This window comes from Sus scrofa, chromosome X (genome assembly GCF_054392235.1).
Source record: "Sus scrofa isolate SSC_HxYL_T2T_F1_AM1 chromosome X, Sscrofa_HxYL_maternal_Yorkshire_Landrace_v2.0, whole genome shotgun sequence".
Lineage (NCBI taxonomy): Eukaryota > Metazoa > Chordata > Mammalia > Artiodactyla > Suidae > Sus > Sus scrofa.
Window position 1 is genome coordinate 133,261,385 of NC_139401.1, and position 22,581 is coordinate 133,283,965.

General features: G+C 40.5%; 1 protein-coding gene across 5 annotated transcripts in view; it reads left to right on the plus strand.

Moving 5' to 3' along the window:
- PASD1 (PAS domain containing repressor 1) overlaps positions 1–22,581 on the plus strand; it is a 94,166-nt gene that overhangs the window by 63,997 nt on the left and 7,588 nt on the right. For all 5 annotated transcript variants that reach the window (XM_085007586.1, XM_085007588.1, XM_085007589.1 and 2 more), the window contains 3 exons: positions 11,637–11,709; positions 19,309–19,435; positions 21,244–22,289. In XM_085007586.1, coding sequence (XP_084863712.1) covers positions 11,637–11,709; positions 19,309–19,435; positions 21,244–22,289 — 1,246 coding nt within the window. The remainder of the gene's footprint in view (positions 1–11,636; positions 11,710–19,308; positions 19,436–21,243; positions 22,290–22,581) is intronic.

Consider the following 22,581-nt stretch of genomic DNA (forward strand, 5'->3'; position numbering starts at 1 on the left):
CTTTCTTTTTATTCTTTGATCTCAGGGCACTTCTCATCATAGATTACTTGCCCTTTGAGGTACAGGGGACATCAGAGTAGTTTTACCATGTTTATGATTTGTATGTGCTTTCGAAGTGTTATGAATATCGTGCATTTCTTGTTTTTCCATTCTGGTGAGGAAATACCACCGAGTGCCATTAGATGTTTTTTGTGTGTTTGTGGAAAACTGGTGTAACCAAAAAGCACATTAGAGAAGTTCAAACTGGCCCTTTAGAGAGTGATGTTTTCTATGAAATAGATGGAGTAAAGCCTTTGGTGGAAATTTTCTCATTTGGATGCCATCCTTTGTAAAACATCGAAATACATGAGGGTTGGAGCATTTGAGTTTTATTTCTTTTTAGTTGTGTATGCATGGTGGTTGGAAGCCAAGTCTCTTAACATATAACTAAGATAAGGGTCGAGTTTTCTTAGCTATGTGATGAAGGTCATTACCTACCAAAATATTTTTAAAAGGAATTCCATATTTTAAGTAGTTGAAACTCAACATTTTGCTTTAAATCTTCATATTCTAATATGTAAAATCATCTGAACTATTTTATATAAGATCAGTTATATATCTGCCTAGATATATTAGCTGCAGGTATATCAATTATTTATCAGATTTATATCAGCCCACACAAACAGTATGATTTTGAAAGCCACAAGAATCCATGTCCATGGCTTGAGCAGGAAGAATGGAAGATGCTGTTGGGAAAGAAAGTACATTTGGTTTACAGACCCTACGTCATTGTCTACGGGTACCAGTCTGCTTTGCACTTTGCCCAGGGAGCAGTGCGGGATGTGACACTCAGAGTAGGGAATCTGAGAGAAGAACTCAGTATTTCTTAAGCCATCTTATTTCATTGTCTGCCTTTCTCCCAACCCTTGCACACGCGCAAACACACACACAGCCCAATCATTCCCCTCCTCTGTCCTTCTTGACCTTGGAGTAATGGATCAGAAAATGCATATTCTTTTTTCCAGAGCTTGAACCTGAAAACTGCCAGGGCCTTTAACATGAGATAGTCTGGAATTCAGACTATCCTATGTTAGGATACATAGGATAGTATGTAATATGTAGGATACATTTGTATGAGGTACAAAAATGATTAAAGGGAATCCCACAACAATTTCCTCAGTGGTTTTGACTAAAAGGGCAAAATGGCCATGACAGCTCTAAAGCAAGGGTATACCCCCATGACACAGGGTCCACTTGCTGGCTATAATACCCTGATAGATGCTATTACAGATGGTATTGATAGGTGGTCATCTGTTTGGGGGCGAGTTCTCTTCCTTTTCATATACAATAGGAAAAAAGGGAATCTGGTCATTAGGATGCCCAAGGGTAAGTGGGTTCACTCAATTCTAAGGCTTTGAAGCCTATACCGTCCAGTTTATCCCACAAAAGTGTGTCAGGGGCTTTATTGTTGAGTAGAACATCCAGAGGTTTTTCTTTAATCCTTTGTTCATTTCAGTTAATTTTAAAATTTTATTTTGCTGGGGAGGAAATTTTTAGACTCCTGACAACATTGGGCAGCCTCAAAATACCAATCAAAATCAGCCTTCCAGTCAGTTCTGAAGATTTTTGAGCTATCACAGTCCAACTTGTTTTTAAGGAAACTAAGTCTGGGTATTGCCAAGTTCTCCATCCTGGCCATTGATATTCTAAATTGCTTTTGGTCAGGTCAGTCCATTCAGCTAGAAATGTGCCTAAGGAAGGAGCAAGGGTGTTTCCTCCAGATGGGCTGGAGTCTCTGTAGGCAGCAGCAGGGTGCCTTCAAAATGCTTAGATAACTGGGACCCATTTCTTAGAGTGTTTTCCTCTCAAGAACAATTTTCCATCAGCTTAAAAAGCTTACAGCACAAATGGCTCAATTCAAACAGTTTACAAGCCAATCCAGCCAATCCTAAGGAAACAGCTTGGTCTTGGAGGAGCCAGGCTGAAGGCCTTTTCCTTTAACCAGCCTGCAGAAAACAGCCGTTTTAAAGGAACAGGCTGAAGGCCAAGCCTGCCTGGTGTTACTGCAGGGCCAGGGAAGGAGCACACATTTATAGGGAAAGGAAGCTGGAGGGCGCTGGGGAACAAAGAGGCCAGTGCTTGTCATTGGCTGGTCCTTGCCAGGAAAGAACAGCAGCCTTTCTTCTTCTTGTCGCACCCTGCTATCCCCACAGGGTGTGACAGCGCCGCCTTCTGCTCTCCCAACACAATGTAACTCAAGTTTCTGCTTATTAATTTTTTTATAGACCTTACACATTATTCACCTTATGGAGCCTCATCTTCCTCATCTGTAAAGTGGGGATAATGACAGGACACATCATTGAGTTATTTTAGGATCCAAAAGGATAATATATGTACGGTACCTACCACACAGTAGGAACTCAGTAAGTGATGGTACCTCCCCTGCCAGATGTGAGATTGGTGGTGGGTAGGGTGTACGGTTAGTTAGCAGTTGCCACATGATAAGTGAAAGTGATGATGGAACGCTCACTTCAAGTTACTGATTTTTCTGAACTGATCAAAGTCATCTCCTTTGCCTATCTGCCTTTGGATGAGGTTCCTGAAATAAACTAGTTCCATCTTCAGATAATGTAAGGCTGTTAGGATGATATTCTCCAATGATTTATTTATTGCAAGGTGTTATATTGAAAGAGGAGAAATGTTTTAAAAGTACAGTAGTTATTTTGTATTAGGAGGGATCAGTTTGTACATTCATTTGGGGTTATTCGTAAGAGTGCATCTTATGCAGTGTCCTGTCACCATAAACACCCCTCTTCCTCTCCTAAAGGAGAGTATTGGTCTACGTGATGTATAGCAATAGCAACTCTTTTTCTTTTTCTTCTTTGGCCACACCCATAGCACATGGAAGTTCCCGGGCCAGGGATTGAATCCGAGCCACAGCTGCAACCTACACCACAGCTGCAGCAATGTTGGGTTCTTAACCCATTGCACCAGGATGGGATCTCCAGCAATAGCAACTCTTGTGTGAACACTGGAGAGTCTGCCTCCTGGCTCTGAGGAACAAATGATAGCTCATGCAGAACTCATCCCCGAGGAACACATTTTCTGGGGGAGAGAATTCAAATCATTAAAGAACCTTTTTAAAGCAAAGTACACTATTCTACATCCCCAATCATATATTTCATTGGAGAAGAAACTTAGAGGCATATGGAGCCATGCAAGGGAGAAAGGCTAATGAGGGCATTGTCAGGATCATGTTGGACTGTAGAGATTACCAAAACACTTTTTCCAAATATTATTTTATCTTTACAAGCCCCTGACAAGATACGTAGTATGAGTCTCACTTTAACAGCAGGAGACTGGGGTTCAGGGAAGTTAAGAGACTTGCTCTAGGTCTCACAGCTAGGAAGTATCTGAGCTGAGGTTTGAACCAAGTGTGGGTGACCACACGTTCTCTCCATCTTCCATGGCAGCTCTGACATACCGGGCACAATGGTGGTGGCTGGGAAAGCAGGAGGCCATCACAGGCATGATCCCACTAGAGAGCATATTGACTCTTGGGGAGAGTTAGGCTCTGGAGATGCTAGTACCGGTGCAGTTGTCAGGGACGACCGAGATGTAGTTGGGCTTGAAGGAAAAAAGGATGCCCCCAACTTGACTCAAGATTTCACATTTCAGACAAGGAGAGGTACAGGGTTTCCTCTGTGGGCCTACAGACTAGCTTTGGTTAGGATAACCTTAAAAATTAGCTCCTTAAACTTTGGTCATAACCTGCAACCAAGAAGGGAAATCTGATTTTCCTTTCTTCCATCGCTTCAGATTAGATCATCTGAGCTGTAAGTTAAACAAGCAGAGACATTTAGGATTATATTTTTACTGTCATCAGTTTCCTGACTCTCTGCCACGACTATTCAAAACACACCTTAGTTTGTACTGCATTGACGTATGAAAGGACAGTATTCATTGGATGTCTTTTTCATATTTACAGTTTCATTTATATAGCAAGTAGAAGTCGATGCTTTTTGGAGCCAAGAACAACCTTCCATTAAAGTAATTCAGCAGTGTTGAGTACTTTACCAATGAATATCAAACCTTGGGAAAAGATTTAAAATGGAGAGAGGGCGAAAAACATTACGGGCCCAATTTCAGAGTAACATTTTGAAATTTTGCATAATGAGACGGAGGAACTTTTCTTTGTAAAATTAGAAAGTGTCCTTTTCATGTAAATACACGTAGGAAAGGGTTCTTTGACCATTTTCATTCTTTCTGAAAATTAACTGATGCAATTTGGAAAAGGAAGGTTCCATTTGTATCTGTTCTGATCCAGAGACCAGCAATGGATGTGACTGGTTAGGTATGAAAGACTCCTTAATGCTTTTCGTGAACAATGGATGTGTGTATTTGTTATTTGTACATTCTGATTTGAAGTCAGATATTTGCCATCTATTTTGACATATATAGAAGCATGAAATGTAAATTCATGGAAGAATTGGGAAAACTTTGCTTTTCTTTATATTTTTAATGTTCAAACCAATGGATTTAAAGCAAAACCTAAATGCATCACAATGTTTTGTTGTCAAATTTAGTGTCTTGTGAAGTAACTCCCACTGCATCCTTTGAATATAAAACTGTTGCGTGATGACAGAAATACTCCTTAATCTGTTCTGTTTAATACAGTAGCCAATACCACATACAGCTACTGAACAGTTAAAATGTGTGCTGTGAAATGAAGAATGAAATTTTAAATTGTATTCAATTTTGACTTAAATTGAGCCACATGTAGTTAGTGCTACCATATCAGACATTCATTCACATGCTGTTTATCTCAGGTATAAAGATGTTTACTATTCAGAAGTCAATATGGAGTCATTTAATTGCTTTTAAGGAACAGATGGAAGCCTCAGCTTGTCCTTGGAAATAATTGTGTCAAGCCACCTAGGCCTGGGGTGAGGGATGTGTGGATATTTTAATGAGTGGACTGGTCAGCTTGTTTGTTCCTTTATGTACTCAGCAAATATTCATGAATACACCTAGTAAGTGCTCTTCATTGTGGTAGGTGCTGAGGATACAAGAAGTTCAAAGGATACGCACTGCCATCAAGAAACTCACCAGGTAGCAAAGGCAGGCAGAAAATTCCAACAGACTTTCCTACAAAACGAAAGAGAGTTAAGAGAGAAAAGTCAAAGATACGTTGCAGGTTTTAGTCTTGAATGACCAGGTGGAGGGTAGAACTATTCACCAAGATAGGAGACACTGAAGGAAGTTGGGGGGTGAAGAGAAGGAAGAGGAGCTGGAAGCGGAGGAGTCTGTTTGGACCATGTTGAGTTGAGGCATCTGTTAGACATCCAGACTGCATGTCCTAAAGGCAGTTTGATCTATGGGTCTCCAGGTCAAGGAGAGGTTTTGAGATAGAGATGTTGGCATTGCCCCTTGTTGAAGCCAATGGACAAAATGCGGTTAGCAAGGGAGGTAAGAGAAAGAAAGAAGAGAATGTGAAGAACAATCTTGAAGAAATACCAACTCTTATTAACTAAGAAAACATTCTGTTAGACTAAGGCTTATAAATTTAGTTAAAGACAGAAAACACTGAAAATGTAAAGAATAACATTTTAGGAATATTATTTTTAAATAATGTAGGGTTAAATTTATAAGCAACTCTGTTTATGTCTAAGCTACTTGATGCTGAAAGTCTAAACAGTGAGAAACACCTGTTAGATATTTTGTAGCCCCATCGTGCACACAATGACTGAATTTTCAAGCTCATTAACTAGCTGTTTATTCTATTTAAATCAATACTTCCTAAATATTACTTTGATACCAAAATATGTTTCAAACTTTTCATAATTTTCTACCATTATAAATAAATGATAGAAGTAAAATGAAATTTTTGGCTGTGTCCTGTGAAATATAGAATGGAGAATTTTCAGGAGTTCCTGTCGTGACTCAGCAGAAACAAATCTGGCTAATATCCATGAGGACAGAGGTTCGATCCCTGGCCTCATTCAGTGGGTTAAGGATCCGGTGTTGCCCTAAGCTGTGGTGTAGTTCTCAGATGTGGCTCAGATCTGGTATTGTTGTGGCTGTGGTATAGGTGGGCAGCTGCAGCTACGATTCAACCCCTAGTCTGGCAACCTCCATATGCTGCATGTGCAGCCCTAAAAAGACAAAAAATAAAATAAAATAAAATAATGGAAAATTTCTCTCCATTGGATCAGTATTCACTTTTTGAAACCATGCAGAGTAATCCAGTTATTCTATTCATTTTCTCCAGGCACACCTTGGCGATATTGCAAATTTGGTTTTGTACCAATGCAGTAAAGAAAATAACACAATAAAGTGAATCACACAATTTTTTTGCATCCCCAGTGCATATAAAATTTATATTTACACTATACATCATAGTCTATTAAGTGTGCAATAGCATAACGTCTAAAGAGTAATGCACATATCTTAATTTAAAAATATTTTATTGCTAAAAAAATGCTAACCACCACCTGAGTCTTCAGTGAGTTGTAATTGTTTTGCTGGTGGAGGGTCTTGCCTTGATGTTGATGGCTGCTGACTGATTAGGGTAGTGGTTGTTGAAGGCTGGGGAGGCTGAGGCAATTTCTTAAAATAAGACAATGAAGTTTACCACTCTGATTGACTTTTCCTTTCATGAACAGTTTCTGTATAGCATGAATTGCTATTTCATAGCATTTTACCCACAGTACAACTTGTTTCAAAATTGGAGTCAGTCCTCTCAAACCCTGCTGCTGCTTTATCAACGAAGTTGATGTCATATTCTAAATCCCTTGCTGTCATTTCAACAATCTTCACAGCATCTTCACCAGGAGTAGATTCTGTCTCAAGGAACCACTTTCTTTGCTTATTTCTAAGAAGCAGGTCCTCCTCCATTGAAGTTTTATCATGAGGTTGCAGCAATTCAGTCAAATCCAAAGGCTCCACTCCCGATTTTAGTTTTCTGGCTGTTTCCACCACATCTGTAGTGGTTTCCTCCACTGAAGTTGTGAATCCCACAGAGTCATCCATGAGAGTTGGAATCAGCTTCTTCCAAACTCCTGTGAATGTTGATATTTTGACCTCTTCCCATGAATCACAAATGTTATTATTGGCATCTAGAATAGTGAATCCTTTCCAGAAGGTTTTTTATTTCCTTTGTCCAAATCCATCAGAGAAATCACTATGGCAGCCATAGCCTTATGAAATGTATTTCTTTTTTTGTTTTTGGAGTTGTTTTTTGTCTGTTTGTTTTTTGGCTACACCCATGGCATGCAGAAGTTCTAGGGCAAGGGATCAAACCCATACCACCACAGTGACCTGAGGCACAGAAGTGATGATGTTGGATCCTTAGTCCCTGGGCCATCAGGTATATTTTTTAAAAAATAAGACTTGAAAATCGAAGTGATTCCTTGAACCATGAGCTCCAGAATGGATGTTGTGTTGGCAGGCATCAAAACAACATGAACCTCATTGTACATCTCCGTCACAGCTCTTGGGTGACCAGGTGCATTGTCAATGGACAGTCATATTTTGAAAGGAATCTTTATTTCTGAGCAGTAGGTCAGAACAACTACACTGTTGTAGGTTTAAAATATTCAGTAAACCATGCTGTAAACAGATGTGCTATCATCCAGGCTTTTTTGTTCCCTTTAGAGAGCACAGGTAGAGTAGACTTAGCATCATTGTTAAGGGCTCTAGGATTTTCCAAATGGTAAATGAGCACTGGCTTCAATTTAAAGTCACCAGTTGCATTAGCTCCATCTTAGTGATCTCATATGATATTTGTCTTTTTCTGTCTGACTTACTTCAGTCAATATAATTTCTTGGTCAATACATGTTGCTGCAAATGGCATTATTTCATTTTGAGTAGTATTCCATTGTATATATGTACCCAATCTTTAGTCATTCATTTGTCGATGGACATTTAGGTTGCTTCCATGTCTTAGTTATTGTAAATAGAGCTGCAATGAATATAGGGATGCATGTATCTTTTTGAATTATGACTTCTCTGGATATAAGCCCAGGAGTGGGATTGCTGGGTCCCCAAACAAAAGAATCAACCTGTCTTTTGAAGCTTTGAAGCCAGGCATTGACCTCTCCTCTCTAGCTATCAAAGTCTTAGGTGGCATCTTCTTCCAATTTAAGTTTGTTTCATCTGCACTGAGAATCTGATCACTAATGATCTGAGCTAGATCTCCTGCATAACTTGCTGCAGATTCTACATCAGCCCTTGCTGCATGACCTTGCACTTTTATACTATGGAGATGGCTTCTTTCTTTAAACCTCATGAACGAAACTCTGCGAGCTTCAAAATTTTCTTCTGCCGCGTCCTCACTTTTCTCAGCCTTCATAGAACTGAAGAGTTAGAGCCTTGCTACGGGTTAGGCTCTGGATTAAGGGAATGTTGTGGCTGGTTTGATCTCCTATCCAGATCACTAACGCTTTCTCCACATCAGCAATGAGGCTGTTTCACTTGCCTACCATCTGTGTGTTCACTAGAGTGGCTCTTTTAATTTCCTTCAAAACCTTTTCTTTTGCACTCACAGCTTGGCTAATGGTTTGGTACAAGAGGTCTACCTTTTGGCCTGTCTCAGCTTTCAATATGCCGTCTTCTCCAAGCTTAACCATTTCTAGCTCTTGGTTTAAAGTGAGAGATGTGTGACTCTTCTTTCACTTGAATGTGTAGAGGCCATTGTAAGGTTATAAACTGTCCTAATTACAGTATGGCTGTATCTCAGGGAGTAGGGAGGCCCAAGATGAGAGAGAGAGAGAGCTGAGGAACAGCTGGTCAGTAGAGCAGTCATAACATACACAGCAGAGTTCCTGTTGAAGTTCAGGGGATTAAGAACCCCACTAGTATCCATGACGATGCAGGTTCAATCCCTGGTCTTGTTCATTGGTTAAAAGATCTGGCGTTGCCACAAGCTGTCTTGGATTCTGAGTTGGTCTGGGTGTGGTGTAAGCTGGCAGCTGTAGCTCTGATTCTGACTCGACTCCTAGCAGGTGCAGCCCTAAAGAAAAAAAAGAATATACACAGCATTTATCGATTAGGTTCATCCTCTTATTTGGGTATGGTTCATGGTACCCCAAAACAATGACAGTAGTAACATCAAAGATCTCTGATCACAGACCACCATAAAAAATATAATAATAATGAAAAACTTTCAAATATAATGAGAATTACCAAAATGAGACACAGAGACACGAAGTGAGCAAATGCTGATGGAAAAATGGCGTCAATAGACTTACTCAATGTGGGGTTGTCGCAAACCTTCAATTTGTAAAAAATGCAATATCTGTGAAGCGCAGTAAAGCAAAACACAGTAAAATGAAGTATGCCTGTAGCTTCTGAATGAATTGACAACACTTCACAATTATCATCTTGTCACCGTATTGCTAGTCTGAGGTCTTTCTTTTGATCATATCTGTAATTAGGCTCCAGTTTCTCATTTTGCAGGGCAATAAGGGCTTTTCTTGGCCTGCAAAAGAAAAACTCTTGAAAACAAAAATTATTTCCATAACAAATATTCTGTTGGTTACCAAACTGAACTTGGGTCCACTTGCCCATGCACAGCAAAGCCAGCCTACTGACACTGGGTTGTGGTGAAGGAAAGTATAACATTTACTGCAGGACACCAAGCAAGGAGAATGAGCATCTTATACTCAAAAGACCTGAACTCTCTCATGGCTTTCAGGGAAGGGTTTTTAAAGGCAGCATTTGGGGTTAGGGTTGCAGCTTGTGAACTTTCTTCTGATTGGTCGGTGGTGAGGTAACAGGGCAAAGCCTTGGGAATCTTTTTTTTTTTTTTTCCCTCTTCTTTTTCACCTGCACCTGCCATATTCGGAATTTCCTGGGCAAGAGATTGAATCAGAGCTACATCTGAGACCTACACCACAGCTGCAACAATGCTGAATCCTAACCCTACTGTGCTGGACCAGGAATCGAACTAGCAATGCCACAGAGACAAGCCAGATCATTAACCCACTGCGAGGCACAGCAAAAACTCCTGTTTGGGGAATCTTGACCATCAACCTTCTGGTTCCGACTAGTCTGAAGTCTTCCTACATGTTGTCAGCATGGAGTTACCTCCTCCACCTGGGTGGGGGTCTTAGTTTCTGCAGAATGACTCAAAGACATGCATCAGCTTGTTCTGTATCCCTGGAGAAGTAGGACTCTGTTTTATTGCTGGACTATTATCTAAACTCTCATTATTTCTCTTGCTTGACTGCTTTTCCTTTGTTTCTTTATTCCCTCACTTCCCTAATTAGTAACTGCTTGAGTCTACTCTTTGGAACTCAGGAGAAGCCTAGGAGACTAAAGCTTTTTTTTCTTTTTTTTACAAACAAGAAGTGAGAGACACGGAGTGGCTGTTGTACCTGTGAAGGCCCTGCAGGGAACTGCTCACTTTCAAATTATGAAATTTTTGAGGCTTAAAAAAATAATCTTAGTATTAAAAACAAGATGGTTATTCATTTATATTCTCTCTCTCTCCCACTTTTTCTTTCTCATCTTCCACTTATTCAATGAAAAGTCAGCTAGTATTTAGACTTGACTGTGCCATGAAGCTGCATTCTCACCCTGGGCATCAAAATTCTAATTTTGATAGACATTAATTGTTAATGATCCAGAGAAAGGAGAGTTTCTCTAATTATAGGAAACAAAATTAAATTTCACCTGAAGGCATTTTTATAATTGCAGTTGATTTAAAATTTAAGAACATTCACTCATACACCTTGGCTTCTTTTTTCAAAAAGAGGCATTGAGAGAGTTCCCGTTGTGGCTCAGTGGAAACAAATCTGAATCTAACGAGTATCCATGAGGATGTGGGTTCAATCTCTGGCTTCGCTCAGTGGGTTAAGGATCCGGTGTTGCCGTGAGCTGTGGTGTAGGTCGAAGACGTGGCTCAGATCCCACATTGCTGTGGCTGTGGTATAGGATGGCACCTGTAGCTCCAATTCAGCCCCTAGCCTGGGAACTTCTATGTGCTGCGGGTGCGGCCCTAAAAAGCAAAATAAATAAAAAATTTAAAAAAAGACAAAAAAAAAAAGGCATTGAGACCTGCAGCAAACTTCATTATAATGAGGGTCCAGATGACTTACTTTATAGATACGATGCAGAACAACTTTCTCTGTAGGAAAAGTGACACCTCAAAGGTTGATGATGTTATATATTAAGAAAAATAGGTTTTTTTCTTGTTTGAATTGTTAGAAAACAAACTTTAACTGAGTAAATTTGAAGATCTAATTGGCTCTATTACACAACTCATGAGTCGGGTATCATCCTGTCTAGCAACTAGAGTATTATTTTAAAGCCAGGACATCTTTTGTGGGGAAAGGTAATGGCAAGGGTTTTATCCTTCAGGTTGCCTCTTCTTTCTTTGGGGGACAGAGAGGGCCCATGTGACAAATGACCTCATTGGTGCTGATCAGGAAATTCCAGACTGGTTGATTAAGACTACATTTCTGGTGAAAGTCAGAACTGCAATGAAGTCAGGTATTAAATCTAGGTTTGGTATCATAGGCTTTAGCATGAGTGATGCCATTTGGGGCTCATGAATTTTCTAACAGAAACTTGTATTTCCTGTGTAATAGAGAACTTAGATTTAAATGGCAAGTGAGATGTGTTTACCATCTGTCTTTTCACCTATTTATAGAAGTGTCCAAGGCCAAAGAAGAAGTTCTAGAATGGGACTCCTGAATGCTGAACCTGATGGCCCTGCCTCAGAAGTACGTACATTAAGTACATAGAGTAAAAGCTCAGACCTTTATTCCCACAGTGTTGATTCTTTACCCTTCTAGGTTCTTGGCTGAGGTGCCCCTGTAATAAAAAAGACAGGATTTGCAGGGGAAAAACAAACAGAAGTTTAATAACATGTACCTCTCCTGTATACATGGGAGAGCCCCAGGAATGCTGAGGAACTCCCCAAAATGGGTCAAGCTATCCCCTTAAATACCCTTTTCAGCTAAAGATAAAAGATGTTGGGAGTGGGGTATCAGTTGTGGGGACACAGTAAGCAAGGGTAAGATTGTCATGCAGATTTAAGTCCTTGCCTTCTGCATTGATAAGAGTTTTTAGAAACTTCAAGTCATCCTTTTCTTCCTGATACAGAAAGGGAGACACCCTTACACATTTCTATAAATATAAATATTTCTTACAAAAGGGTAATTTCTGTTGGTTTTCAGAGCTTCTCCTGAAGCTGCTGTTTCTTAAAAATATCCAGCTCAAAATAATCCTTATGCCAAGGAGACGTATTTTGCGGAAACAAATTCTGCTTCCCGTAATTTACATAGAAAGGTGTTAATTTCAAGAAGTCTCCCATATGGGCAGATCATGTGAGCAGTGTTCCACAGTTGCCATTTTGTAGCCATTCCTTATTGGGAGCCAGTAATGGCCATGCTTAGAATGGTCCCTGTAGTAGCTTTAAAAAGAATTAAGCTGAGCTCAATGCCAGATACTGTTCAAGGTCTTTTTGATGTGTGAGTGTATTGCAAAATTAGAGGTTACTGACCTGCCTGCCAGTGGGCAGAATCCAGTTCCTAATTAATCTGGATTGTTCCCCCATCCTCTCCTTAAGCCATTGGATGTATCATCCAATTATCTATTCACAAGACGTTACTCTAAAGAATCCTACAGGGATACACATTAATAAAATATGAAACCTGGGTTCTGCTCTCAATGATCTAAATTCTAGCCTGGGAGACAAGATCAAAGTGCAAGAAAAATAGATATAGGTCAACAGAAAAAGCATCTTAGAAAGCCTTCCCAATGGATAGTCTTTCACCTTCCCTGCCACTCCGTGGGTACATGTAACATAGCTGTTAAGCTGTTTCACTGCCGTGATGATAGTACTACAGAGAGAAAAGATGACCTAGACATGAGAACAAAAGGGTTCAATTCCTGATTCTGCCACTTACCCATTGCGTGACCTGGGGACTCTCATTTTACCATGGAGAGCCTGGCTTTTGTTATCTGTAAAATGAGAGTGGTAATAGTCTCTGCCAGTCTACCTCATAAGGATATAGTAATGCTCAAAGGAAACTCGCTTATTAATAGATCATATTCCTGCAATAGAATGAAGCTTCTCTGAGAACAGGGGCTGTCTTGTTCATGAGCATATCACCAAATGTCTTGAACAAGGCTGGCCACACATAGTAGGTGCTCATAAATACTAGATGCATAAATGAACCTTGTATGTTCATGCACTCTATTTTTTTTATAGCTCTCTTCAAATATTTGGTAAAGGGATTTCAAGAGCAGTATCGATAGGTTGAATGTGTGGAATCTTACTTTGGTTTTCAGGCTTCCACGTGATTTTGCCTGAAAGGATCTGCATGTTCCTGGGGACTATGCAAACAGCAGGCTTTTTAGTATTTAAGTTCTTCTGTAACACGGAGACAGTGTGAACACATATTGTAATTATGATGTACTGATTTTTGGATTGTATTTTCCAGTTCTTGCTCTTTCAACAAGGTACTTCCATGTAGACAAAATTTTCTCCCTTCTGAAGACATACCTCTGCTTAACCTAACATTCTGTTCAAGACAGTGTGAAACAGTGAGGAAATTAGGTAGAAGAAGGTTAATTGAAACAGAGCAATGTTCTGTTTACACACACGCTAATTTCAGTTACACTAGGAAAGAGGCCAAGACATCCATATAGCTCTGGCCATTAGTCTGACATCTACAGTCAGTCAATAAATATTTACCCAAGAGCTGTAGTGTGCTGTGTGTTAAGAATCCAATCCTTCAATATAGTGTTTTGGGGAAAGTTGGATTAAAAAATTCTCACTTTATAAAATTTACAAAACCTAAGTAATTATAACATCTAAAGGTAAGTTGTTTTTTCTTTTTTTTTAAAGAAACTCATAATCTTATCACTGTGGTACAATGGCTCTTTAATTTTGCTTATTTCCATTCAGTCTCGGTCCACCATCACATCTATTTTTTACTTGTCATAATGATTCCAGCTTTCCTGGTATTCCATTCCCTTTGGCTTTCACTTATCACTAAATTCCTTCTTTCTACTGTCCCCAATTTAATCATTTCAGTAACTGTACAATATACTATGAAACTGGGGGATTTGTGTTTCCAGTTAGGATGGAGTGACAGGGACCAGATTGACTTCACTGCCCAAAACTAAAACAGAAAAAAATATATGAAATAACAGTTTTCAAGATAATGGAAATCAAGGCAATAAAGGACTGGGACTCTCAGGAGATGGAAAATGAATGAAGTAAGCGTTACCATCGCCGTAGCTTACTACCTAGTGGGTTTCCAGGCCATGTAGCTGAGAGGGAGAAAACACAGGGATCCCAGTGGAATTCCTGAGTTGAGGAGATTGGGGTGAGAGTACAGGTAGTCTAAGGGAGAGGGCGGCATGGGATCTTTGAGGGGAAAGAACCCCCCAATACCCTGCAAGGTAAAATTAACAATATTGGGCATTCAGTCAAAGATTACCAGATGCTCAAAAAAAGCGGTAATGTGTGACTCTTACTGGATAGAAAACCCAATCAATAGAAACTCACCCAGATCAAATGCAGATTTTAGAGTTAGTGGACAGGGATATTAACATATGTGTTACATATGTCCAAAATTTTAAGTGGAGATATAAAAGATGGGGAAAAATCTCAAATTGAAACTGGAGCAATGAAAACAGCACTGGTTGGAATTGATGGCAGATTAAACATTGCAGATTTAGTAAATTAGGGGGGTTTTAAGACAAAGCAGTAGAAATTCTCCAAAATTAAACCCAAGGGGAAAAAAGTTTAAAAAGAACAAGAAAAAAAGAATAGAGCATCAATTAGCTGTGGGCAACTCTTCAAGTGGCCAAATGTATGTGTCAGTGGAGTCTCTAAAATGTAGAGGGATGTACAGAAAAATATTTGAAATATTAATGGCCATAAAATTGTCCATACTTGATAAAAGCTATAAACCCAGAGATCCAAGGATCTCAACTAAACGTAAGCAAAAGAAACATGAAAAAAACCACACAAAGCATACACTGGCCCCTCCCAGTTCTGTCAGCTGTTACTATAGACAATGCTGTGTTCAAAAAAGCATGTTCTGTTGATAACAGCTGTTAACTGGCAAGGAGTTGAGAGCAAGGCAATGTGTTAAGAACAAAGTTCTTTCCACAAAGCCACCATTTGAATGGCAGTGTAGTTTTAAGTAGTAGCATTGATGCCAGTGCAAAGCAAATTCTTCCTAATTGACTCTGTCCCAAATATTTTATTTTGATGATGAGTTTAGGTGACTCATGTTGCCTGCTACTGACATTCTGGCATCTGTCCCTAGAGATCTATTGCTCCTGGACAGTGTTGCAGCACACAGGCATTTTGGCAAAATTTGAGCTTGTACATTATCAGGTTGCCTTTTCACTCAAATCCATTGTTCCTGGAGGTAGCAGGCAGTTCTTCAGAAGAAGCTGGCTTTGAGCATGTGCCAGGGGCTGGGTGGGGCAGGAGAACCATAGTATACATCAGACCTGGAAGCACTCTGCCCAAGCTGATTATGTATTAATGAAGAGGCAGGGCAAACAAGACTTAAGGACTGATCATGAAAGTATCTTCCATTGATTTTACAGCTACCGTGTGGTAGACACTTAATTGTGTTCATTCAACAGGTACTTAGGAAAGTGTCCAGAAAATAGTCTAAGAAGGTCAGTGGGTGCTTGACCCCCACGGTAACTCTCTGAGGCATTATTATTCCAATTTTACAGGAGGTAAATCTTGGATTCTTGTTATTGAGTAATTTGCCCAAAGTCACAGTATAAGTAGCAGAGCCAGGATTCAAACTGAGACCTGCCTGGTCTCAAAACCTGTGTTGCTTACTATGCAATGAAGCATCTACTTTCAAAATAAATCTCTTTATTTTCTTACATTGTCCTAGTCTTTGTTTTATGACTTCTCTTTCTTTATATTTCTGAACATTTTAAACATATTTATTTTGTAAACACTATTTTAGATTCATTTATTGATTCATTGAACACGTATTTATTCAACACCTTTGTAACATACACTGTTTCAGCGTGAGGGGAGCAGATATATCAGTTAGCAAAACTGAAAAAGTCTTGTTCTAGAGGAGCTTACATTCCAGTGGGAGGAGGCAGATGATAAACAAGATAAATATTTTAAATAAATCAATCATATATTGGAAGGCGAGGAGAGCTATTGGAAAAAAAAGTAGAGCAGGATGAGAAGGATTGGGAATCCAACAGATGGGAGAGTGCAGTGTTAAGTATGAGCAAAGATTGAAGGGAGGCGAGAAAGCTAGCCATGGGGATATCTGGGGGGAGATTGAAGAAGAGGGAAAACCAATGCAAGGCCTTGAGGTGGAAGTGTCCCTGGTTTAGAGGCATAGCTGGAACAGAGTGAGCAAAGGCAAGAGTAGGTTTGAATGAATGAAGTTGGAGATGTAATGGCAGCCGGGTCAAGTAGGGCGTTGGAAGCCATTGTATGGATTTGGGCTTTTACTCTAAATGAAATGGGAGCCACTGGAGAGTCACGAGTGGAAGAATGGCATAAAATGTTTGCTTTGTTAAAAGAGTCACTGTGTTGAGAATAGGCTGTGGGAGCAGAGGCAAGAGGGAAAGCTGGGAGCTCAATTAGGAGGTTATCTCAGCAAATCCAAGTGAGGAGTGGTGCTGATGGCTTGGACCAGGGGAGTAACAGTGGAAACTGTGAGAAGGGGTCATATTCTAGAGCCCTTTTTGAGGATAGAGCCCTTGGGTTTGCTGACATTGGATGAAGTATATGAGAAATAGAAAGAAGTTAGGGATGACTTTAAGGTGCTTGACCTGAGCAACTGGAAAGATGGTGTTGCGTTGACAGAGATGGAGGAAACTGGGAAAATTTTGCAGGCTTAAGGGTGTTTGCTGGGAGGTGTAATAACAGGGTCTCAGTTTTGAAAATGTTTGAGTTGCCTATTACATACTCAATTGGAAATGTCGAGCTAGACTGGAGGTAGGAATACGGGAACCATCATCGCTGAGTAGCATTGAGAACTTTGTCTAGATACTCATGCTGCAACAGAACAAAGGGTGGGGGAAAAATGTAATTGTAATGTATACATGTAAAGATAACTTGATCCCCTTGCTGTACAGTGGGAAAATTAAAAAAAAAAATAATAAATAAATAAAAAACATGGATTGTCTTAAAGCTACAAGTGTGGATGAGGTGACCAAGGGAGTAAGGTTTTTGGTTTGTTTTGTTGTTGTTGTTGTTGTTGTTGTTTGCTTTTTAGAGCTGCATCCACAGCATATGGACATTCCCAGGCTAGGGGTCAAATTGGAGCTGCAGCTGCTGGCCTACATTGCAGCTGCCGGCCTATACCACAGCTGCAGCAACGTCAGATCCAAGCTGTGTCATCACACAGCAATGCCAGATCCTTAACCTACTGAGCGAGGTCAGGGATCAAACCCTCGTCCTCAGGGATACTAGTTGGATTTGTAACCCTCTGAGCCACCATAGGTACTCCCTAAGGGAGTAAGTATTGATAAGAGATAAGAAGCAAGGACTAAGCCTGGGGCACCTGCAGAGTTAAAATTAGAGACAAGAGAAGGAATCAGCAGTGAATAAAAGTGAATCCAAAACTCCTCTTGAACTTGTTTATGGATTGCCTTCCTGTCCCCATGGACGCATGTTCATTTCATCTTTCTTTTCAGCTTCTAGCTGCCTTTCTTGAAAGACTGTCTTCAGGCCTTAGTCCTAAGTGCATATTAGACTCGTATCTTTCTACTTCCGAAATGGTTTCTTTGTTTTGTTTCTTTCCCAAGCCGATTACCATACCTGCCCATGACTCTGTCATTTTAAGATCATTTAAGCTCACTGCATTTACATTGATAGGTTAAAAATTATGAATGGGGAGTTCCAGTCGTGGCTCAGTGGTTAACAAATCAGACTAGGAACCATGAGGTTGTGGGTCTGATCCCTGGCCTCACTCAGTAGGTTAAGGATCCGGCGTTGCTATGAGCTGTGGTGCAGGTTGCAGACGCAGCGCGGATCCCACATTGCTGTGGCTGTGGTGTAGGCCAGCAGCTACAGCTCCGATTCAACCCCTAGCCTGGGAACCTCCATATGCCACCAGTGCGGCCCTAAAATGACAAAAACAAAATTAAAAATAAATAAATAAATAAAAATTGTGAATGGACAAAAATGGACCTCTTCATGCCCAAGTATATACGCTTATATTGAAAATCATCCAGAGAGCAAGGAGCTAGTGATTAAATTGATATATGGCTGTGATAAAAGCAGAAAGAAGACTGAGAGAGGTTGTGTCCCTTCTCAATGAATACACACCAGCAGAATTCTTTCTAAATTGTGAAAATATTGCCACATCCCCAGCAACATATTGCTTATTTGGAAGAGTACAAAACACAGTGTACGTGAACAGTAAAGTTGCCTAGTTTCCTGAAGTTGAAATGCTGGGATTTGATCTGGATGAGTATGCTCCAACAAACAGATTCCTGGAGGAAAAATCAGCATGGGTCTATGTCTTAATCCAGTCCCAAAGAAACAAATAAACAAGCAGACAATCTTTTGGCAGATGTAAGAGATTTCACTGATAAACCAGGTATTTAAATTTCATCTGAGCAGTGAGCCCCAAACTATGCAGAAAGGATCCAGTTGTTATGGAAATAGAAGTGGATCACTAAATTGGAATATAATATACATGGCTGAAAGCAGCAAATGCCTTAAATTGAGGTACCAGGGTTATGGAAAGGGGCGCTGTATGTCATTGGATTATAGCTCTCACTCTGCTCCCTACTTGCTGTATGACCTTCTTCTCTTTAGGTACTTTTGCTAATTATACTTTCAACTTTAATTTGCATAAAAACACGGAGTAGGGTTAAATGGCCCCCAGTTGTCCTTTCCTTTCTCTAAGCCTGGGCTGCATGTGCAGGACCTTTAGAAAAATGGCCCCATCAATGGGGATGCATTTCTCCTACAGCCTTCCCACCTCACTGCATCCTACCAGCATCCTACCAACACCTCTGTAATATATGTTTGCCACGGCCTTTGATAGGCACATGTTTTTCTTATGCTTGTGTTTTCAAAAGCACATCTACACTATGTTTCTTTTCTCTGTTTGGACATCAGATAGCATGTGGCACCCATAATCTTTGCTTGTTGTTATCCTCCAGCAATTTTTTTTTCCAAGTAGATGTTTCATGATGGCTTTGTGTTAGGTATTCGATTTATTGAAGCAATGTTGGAAATGATGTGAAATGCTTCGAAATTTGTGTTCTGCCCGTGTTTCCTGTTGTTTATGGATCCCTTTGTCTCCAAATGAAATGTCATCTTCTCCTTCCCCTTTGGAAATTTCTAGGATCAAGTTAACACAGTAGCAGTCGAGCAGTATGGACCACAAGAATCTGTTTATGTAATTAACATAGAGTCAGATACGGCTTATGACTCCTGTACATCTTCCTCGGAAAGCACGTCTAAATCTTCAGGTGGGTACATGTGGACATTTGGGTGGGGCCTATCAGAAGAAAAATAGTGGCTTATAGAGGAGTTACAGTTTTTCAAATGAAGATAGTGTTCTATTTTATAATGATGTGAAATTGTGAGAGTGAATTCTAACTTTCTTCATCTTCTGTACATTTTTTGAGATAATGATTTAAGAGCAATGAGAATGAATATCTCATGGATAGGTCAAGTGTTTGGAAGTTGTATTATTATCTTCCATTTATTTTTTTTAATTTTTAAGAGTTTTTATTGAAATATCATATGTGGAATCTAAAAAATGATACAAATGAATGTATTTACAAAACTAAAATAGACTCACAGACATAGAAAACAAAGGTTGGGATTAACACATACACACTACTATGTATAAAATGGGTAATCAACAAGGACCTACTTATAGCACAGGGAGCTCTAATCAGTATCTTGTAATAACCTATACTGGAAAAGAATCTAAAAAAGAACATATATGTGTGTGTTTATCTTAAATGTGTGCATATATAAATGAATCACTTTACTGTATACCTGAAACTAACACAACATTGTAAATCTCCCACATTTAATTTTCATCTAAGGATTGGTGCTAGATCTTAGTTCTTGGAGGAGTAGCCTCTTATCTTTTCATATTTATGTAGCCTTTTCTGCTATGGCATAACAAGTGCAGTCCAAAGAAACCTCTTGTTTTTAAAAACTGTACTATAAAAAGAATTGTTAGTAAAGGGCAAAGGATAGTCTCTCAAAAACAGTGGTATTTACTATAGAAATTTTGATATTAAATACATTTCATAAATATCATTGTATAAAAACACACAAGAGCAATTTAGCTTACACAGTAAAATCCACTCTTAGGGGTGTACAGTTCTTGACAAAGGCAAAGAGTTATATATCCACCACCACTCCCTGAATTCCTTTGTTCTGCCTCTTTGAACTCAAACTCTGTCCCCCATCCTCTGGCAACCACTGATCTGTATGTAGTCCATCTCTGGTTTCCATCTATCAGAATGTCATGTACATGGAGTTACACCATATCTAGCCTTTTTGGTCTGACTTTGTTAACAAAATGCATTTAAGATTCATACACGTGTGAATCGATGGTTCATCCCTTTTTTCTTGCTGAGAAGTACTGCATCTCATGAATGAGCCATGGTGGGTTTTTTTTTAATTAATTCATCTGATAAAGGACCTCTGGGTTATTTTCAAGTTTGGGGTGATCATAAATAAAGCTACTATGGGCATTTGCATAGAGGTTTTTGGTATGAATATAAATTTCTAACTCACTTGGGTAAATTCCTGGGAGTGGGACTACTGGGCCATATGGGAAGTGTGTGCTTTTTGGGGTCATTGAAGGAAAGTGAAGTCACAACACTTCCAAGAGGACTTCAAGCACTCCTAAAATCCCACATTCTGGGGAACTTAGTTTTTCAGAAGTGATTGATGAATAGGTTTGATTTGGCTTTATCAGTTGGAAAGTACCAAATTCCAGAAGGAGAGCCAAAAGAATTTTATAATGACAAGACACTTAACATGCATGTGTTGGGTGCCCACTTATGCTTGGGTGGGTGGAGGTAAAGTTAGACATTCCCTCCTTTTATTTCGTTTGGAAATGTGAACAGATTTTCAGTAATGTTCTAAATTATTCCTGATACCTGGCACATCTAATCCTTAACATGTAGTAAAAATGGACTCTCCTCTTTTTATAACTTATTACAGAAAATAAAGAGAGAAATCTGTGTAATCTGTTTGATAGTATTTTTGCTTTTTTTGATTATGAATTCCACTGTCCTTTCTTCCCCAGCTACGTCATCTTTGCAGAGCTTTGAATCTGATCCTGAGTTGGGACATGTGAATTATATGGATGAGGTGGAACAGACGGAGCATATGGACCAGATGTATGAAATGGAGGAGGTGGACCAGGTGGATGAGGGAGATGAGGAAGACCAGTATGTTCAAGAGGACGAAGAGGGCCAGGTGTACCAGGTGTTCCGGGATGAGCAGGCAGACCAGGTGTACCATCTGTACCATGACAAGCAAGATGACCGGGTGTACCAGGTGTACCAAGTGTACCAGGAGGACCAGGTGGACCAGGTGTACCTGGAGGACCAGGAGGACCAGAAGGACCAGGTGTACCAGTTGTACCAAGTGTACCAGGAGGACCAGGTGGACCAGGTGGACCTAGAGGACCAGGAGGACCAGAAGGACCAGGTGTACCTGGAAGACCAGGAGGACCAGGTGGACCAAGTATACCAGGAGGACCAGGAGGACCAGAAGGACCAGGTGTACCTGGAAGACCAGGAGGACCAGGAGGATCCAGAGGACCAGGTGGATTGGGTGTACCTGGAGGACCTGGAAGACCAGGAGGACCAGGAGGACCAGGTGGATCGGGTATACCTGGAGGACCAAGAGGACGAGGTGTACGTGGAGGACCAGGAGGACCAGGTGGATCGGGTATGCCTGGAGGACCTGGAGGACCAGGAGGACCAAGAGGACGAGGTGTACCTGGAGGACCAGGAGGACCAGGAGGATCGAGTGTACCTGGAGGACCAGGAGGACCAGATGGACCAGCAGGACCAGGAGGACCAAGTGTACCTGGAGGACCAGGAGGACCAGGTGTACCTGGAAGACCAGGAGGACCAAGTGTACCTGGAGGACCAGGAGGACCAGGTGTACCTGGAAGACCAGGAGGACCAGGTGTACCTGGAAGACCAGGAGGACCAGGTGTACCAGGAGGACCAAGAGGAGCAGGAGGACCAGGTGGCACAGGAGGACCAGGTGGCACAGGAGGACCAGGTGGAACAGGAGCCCCTCCTGTCCTCCAGCATGGCTGCTGACATCAGTGATGAGGTACTTCTGGGAGCCTTGCTCCGCATATTTGTCTGTACCACTAACCCTGCAAAGCCCCAAATTTCCACTCTTGTGCTCAGTTTCACTTTTAGCACACTCTGGTTTTTTAAACTGTATTGCCTTTTTTGTTGTACTAAATTTTCGGATGCAGCTGAGAATCCAGTGCCCTAACAAACAGGGAGATGGGAGTTTTTCTAGGTAGGACCAAGTCCTGTTCTCTTACTGTGACATATGCAAAGACACTTTGTGCTTGAGAGACAGTTTGAGCCAAATGGGAAGCTTAATTACTAAA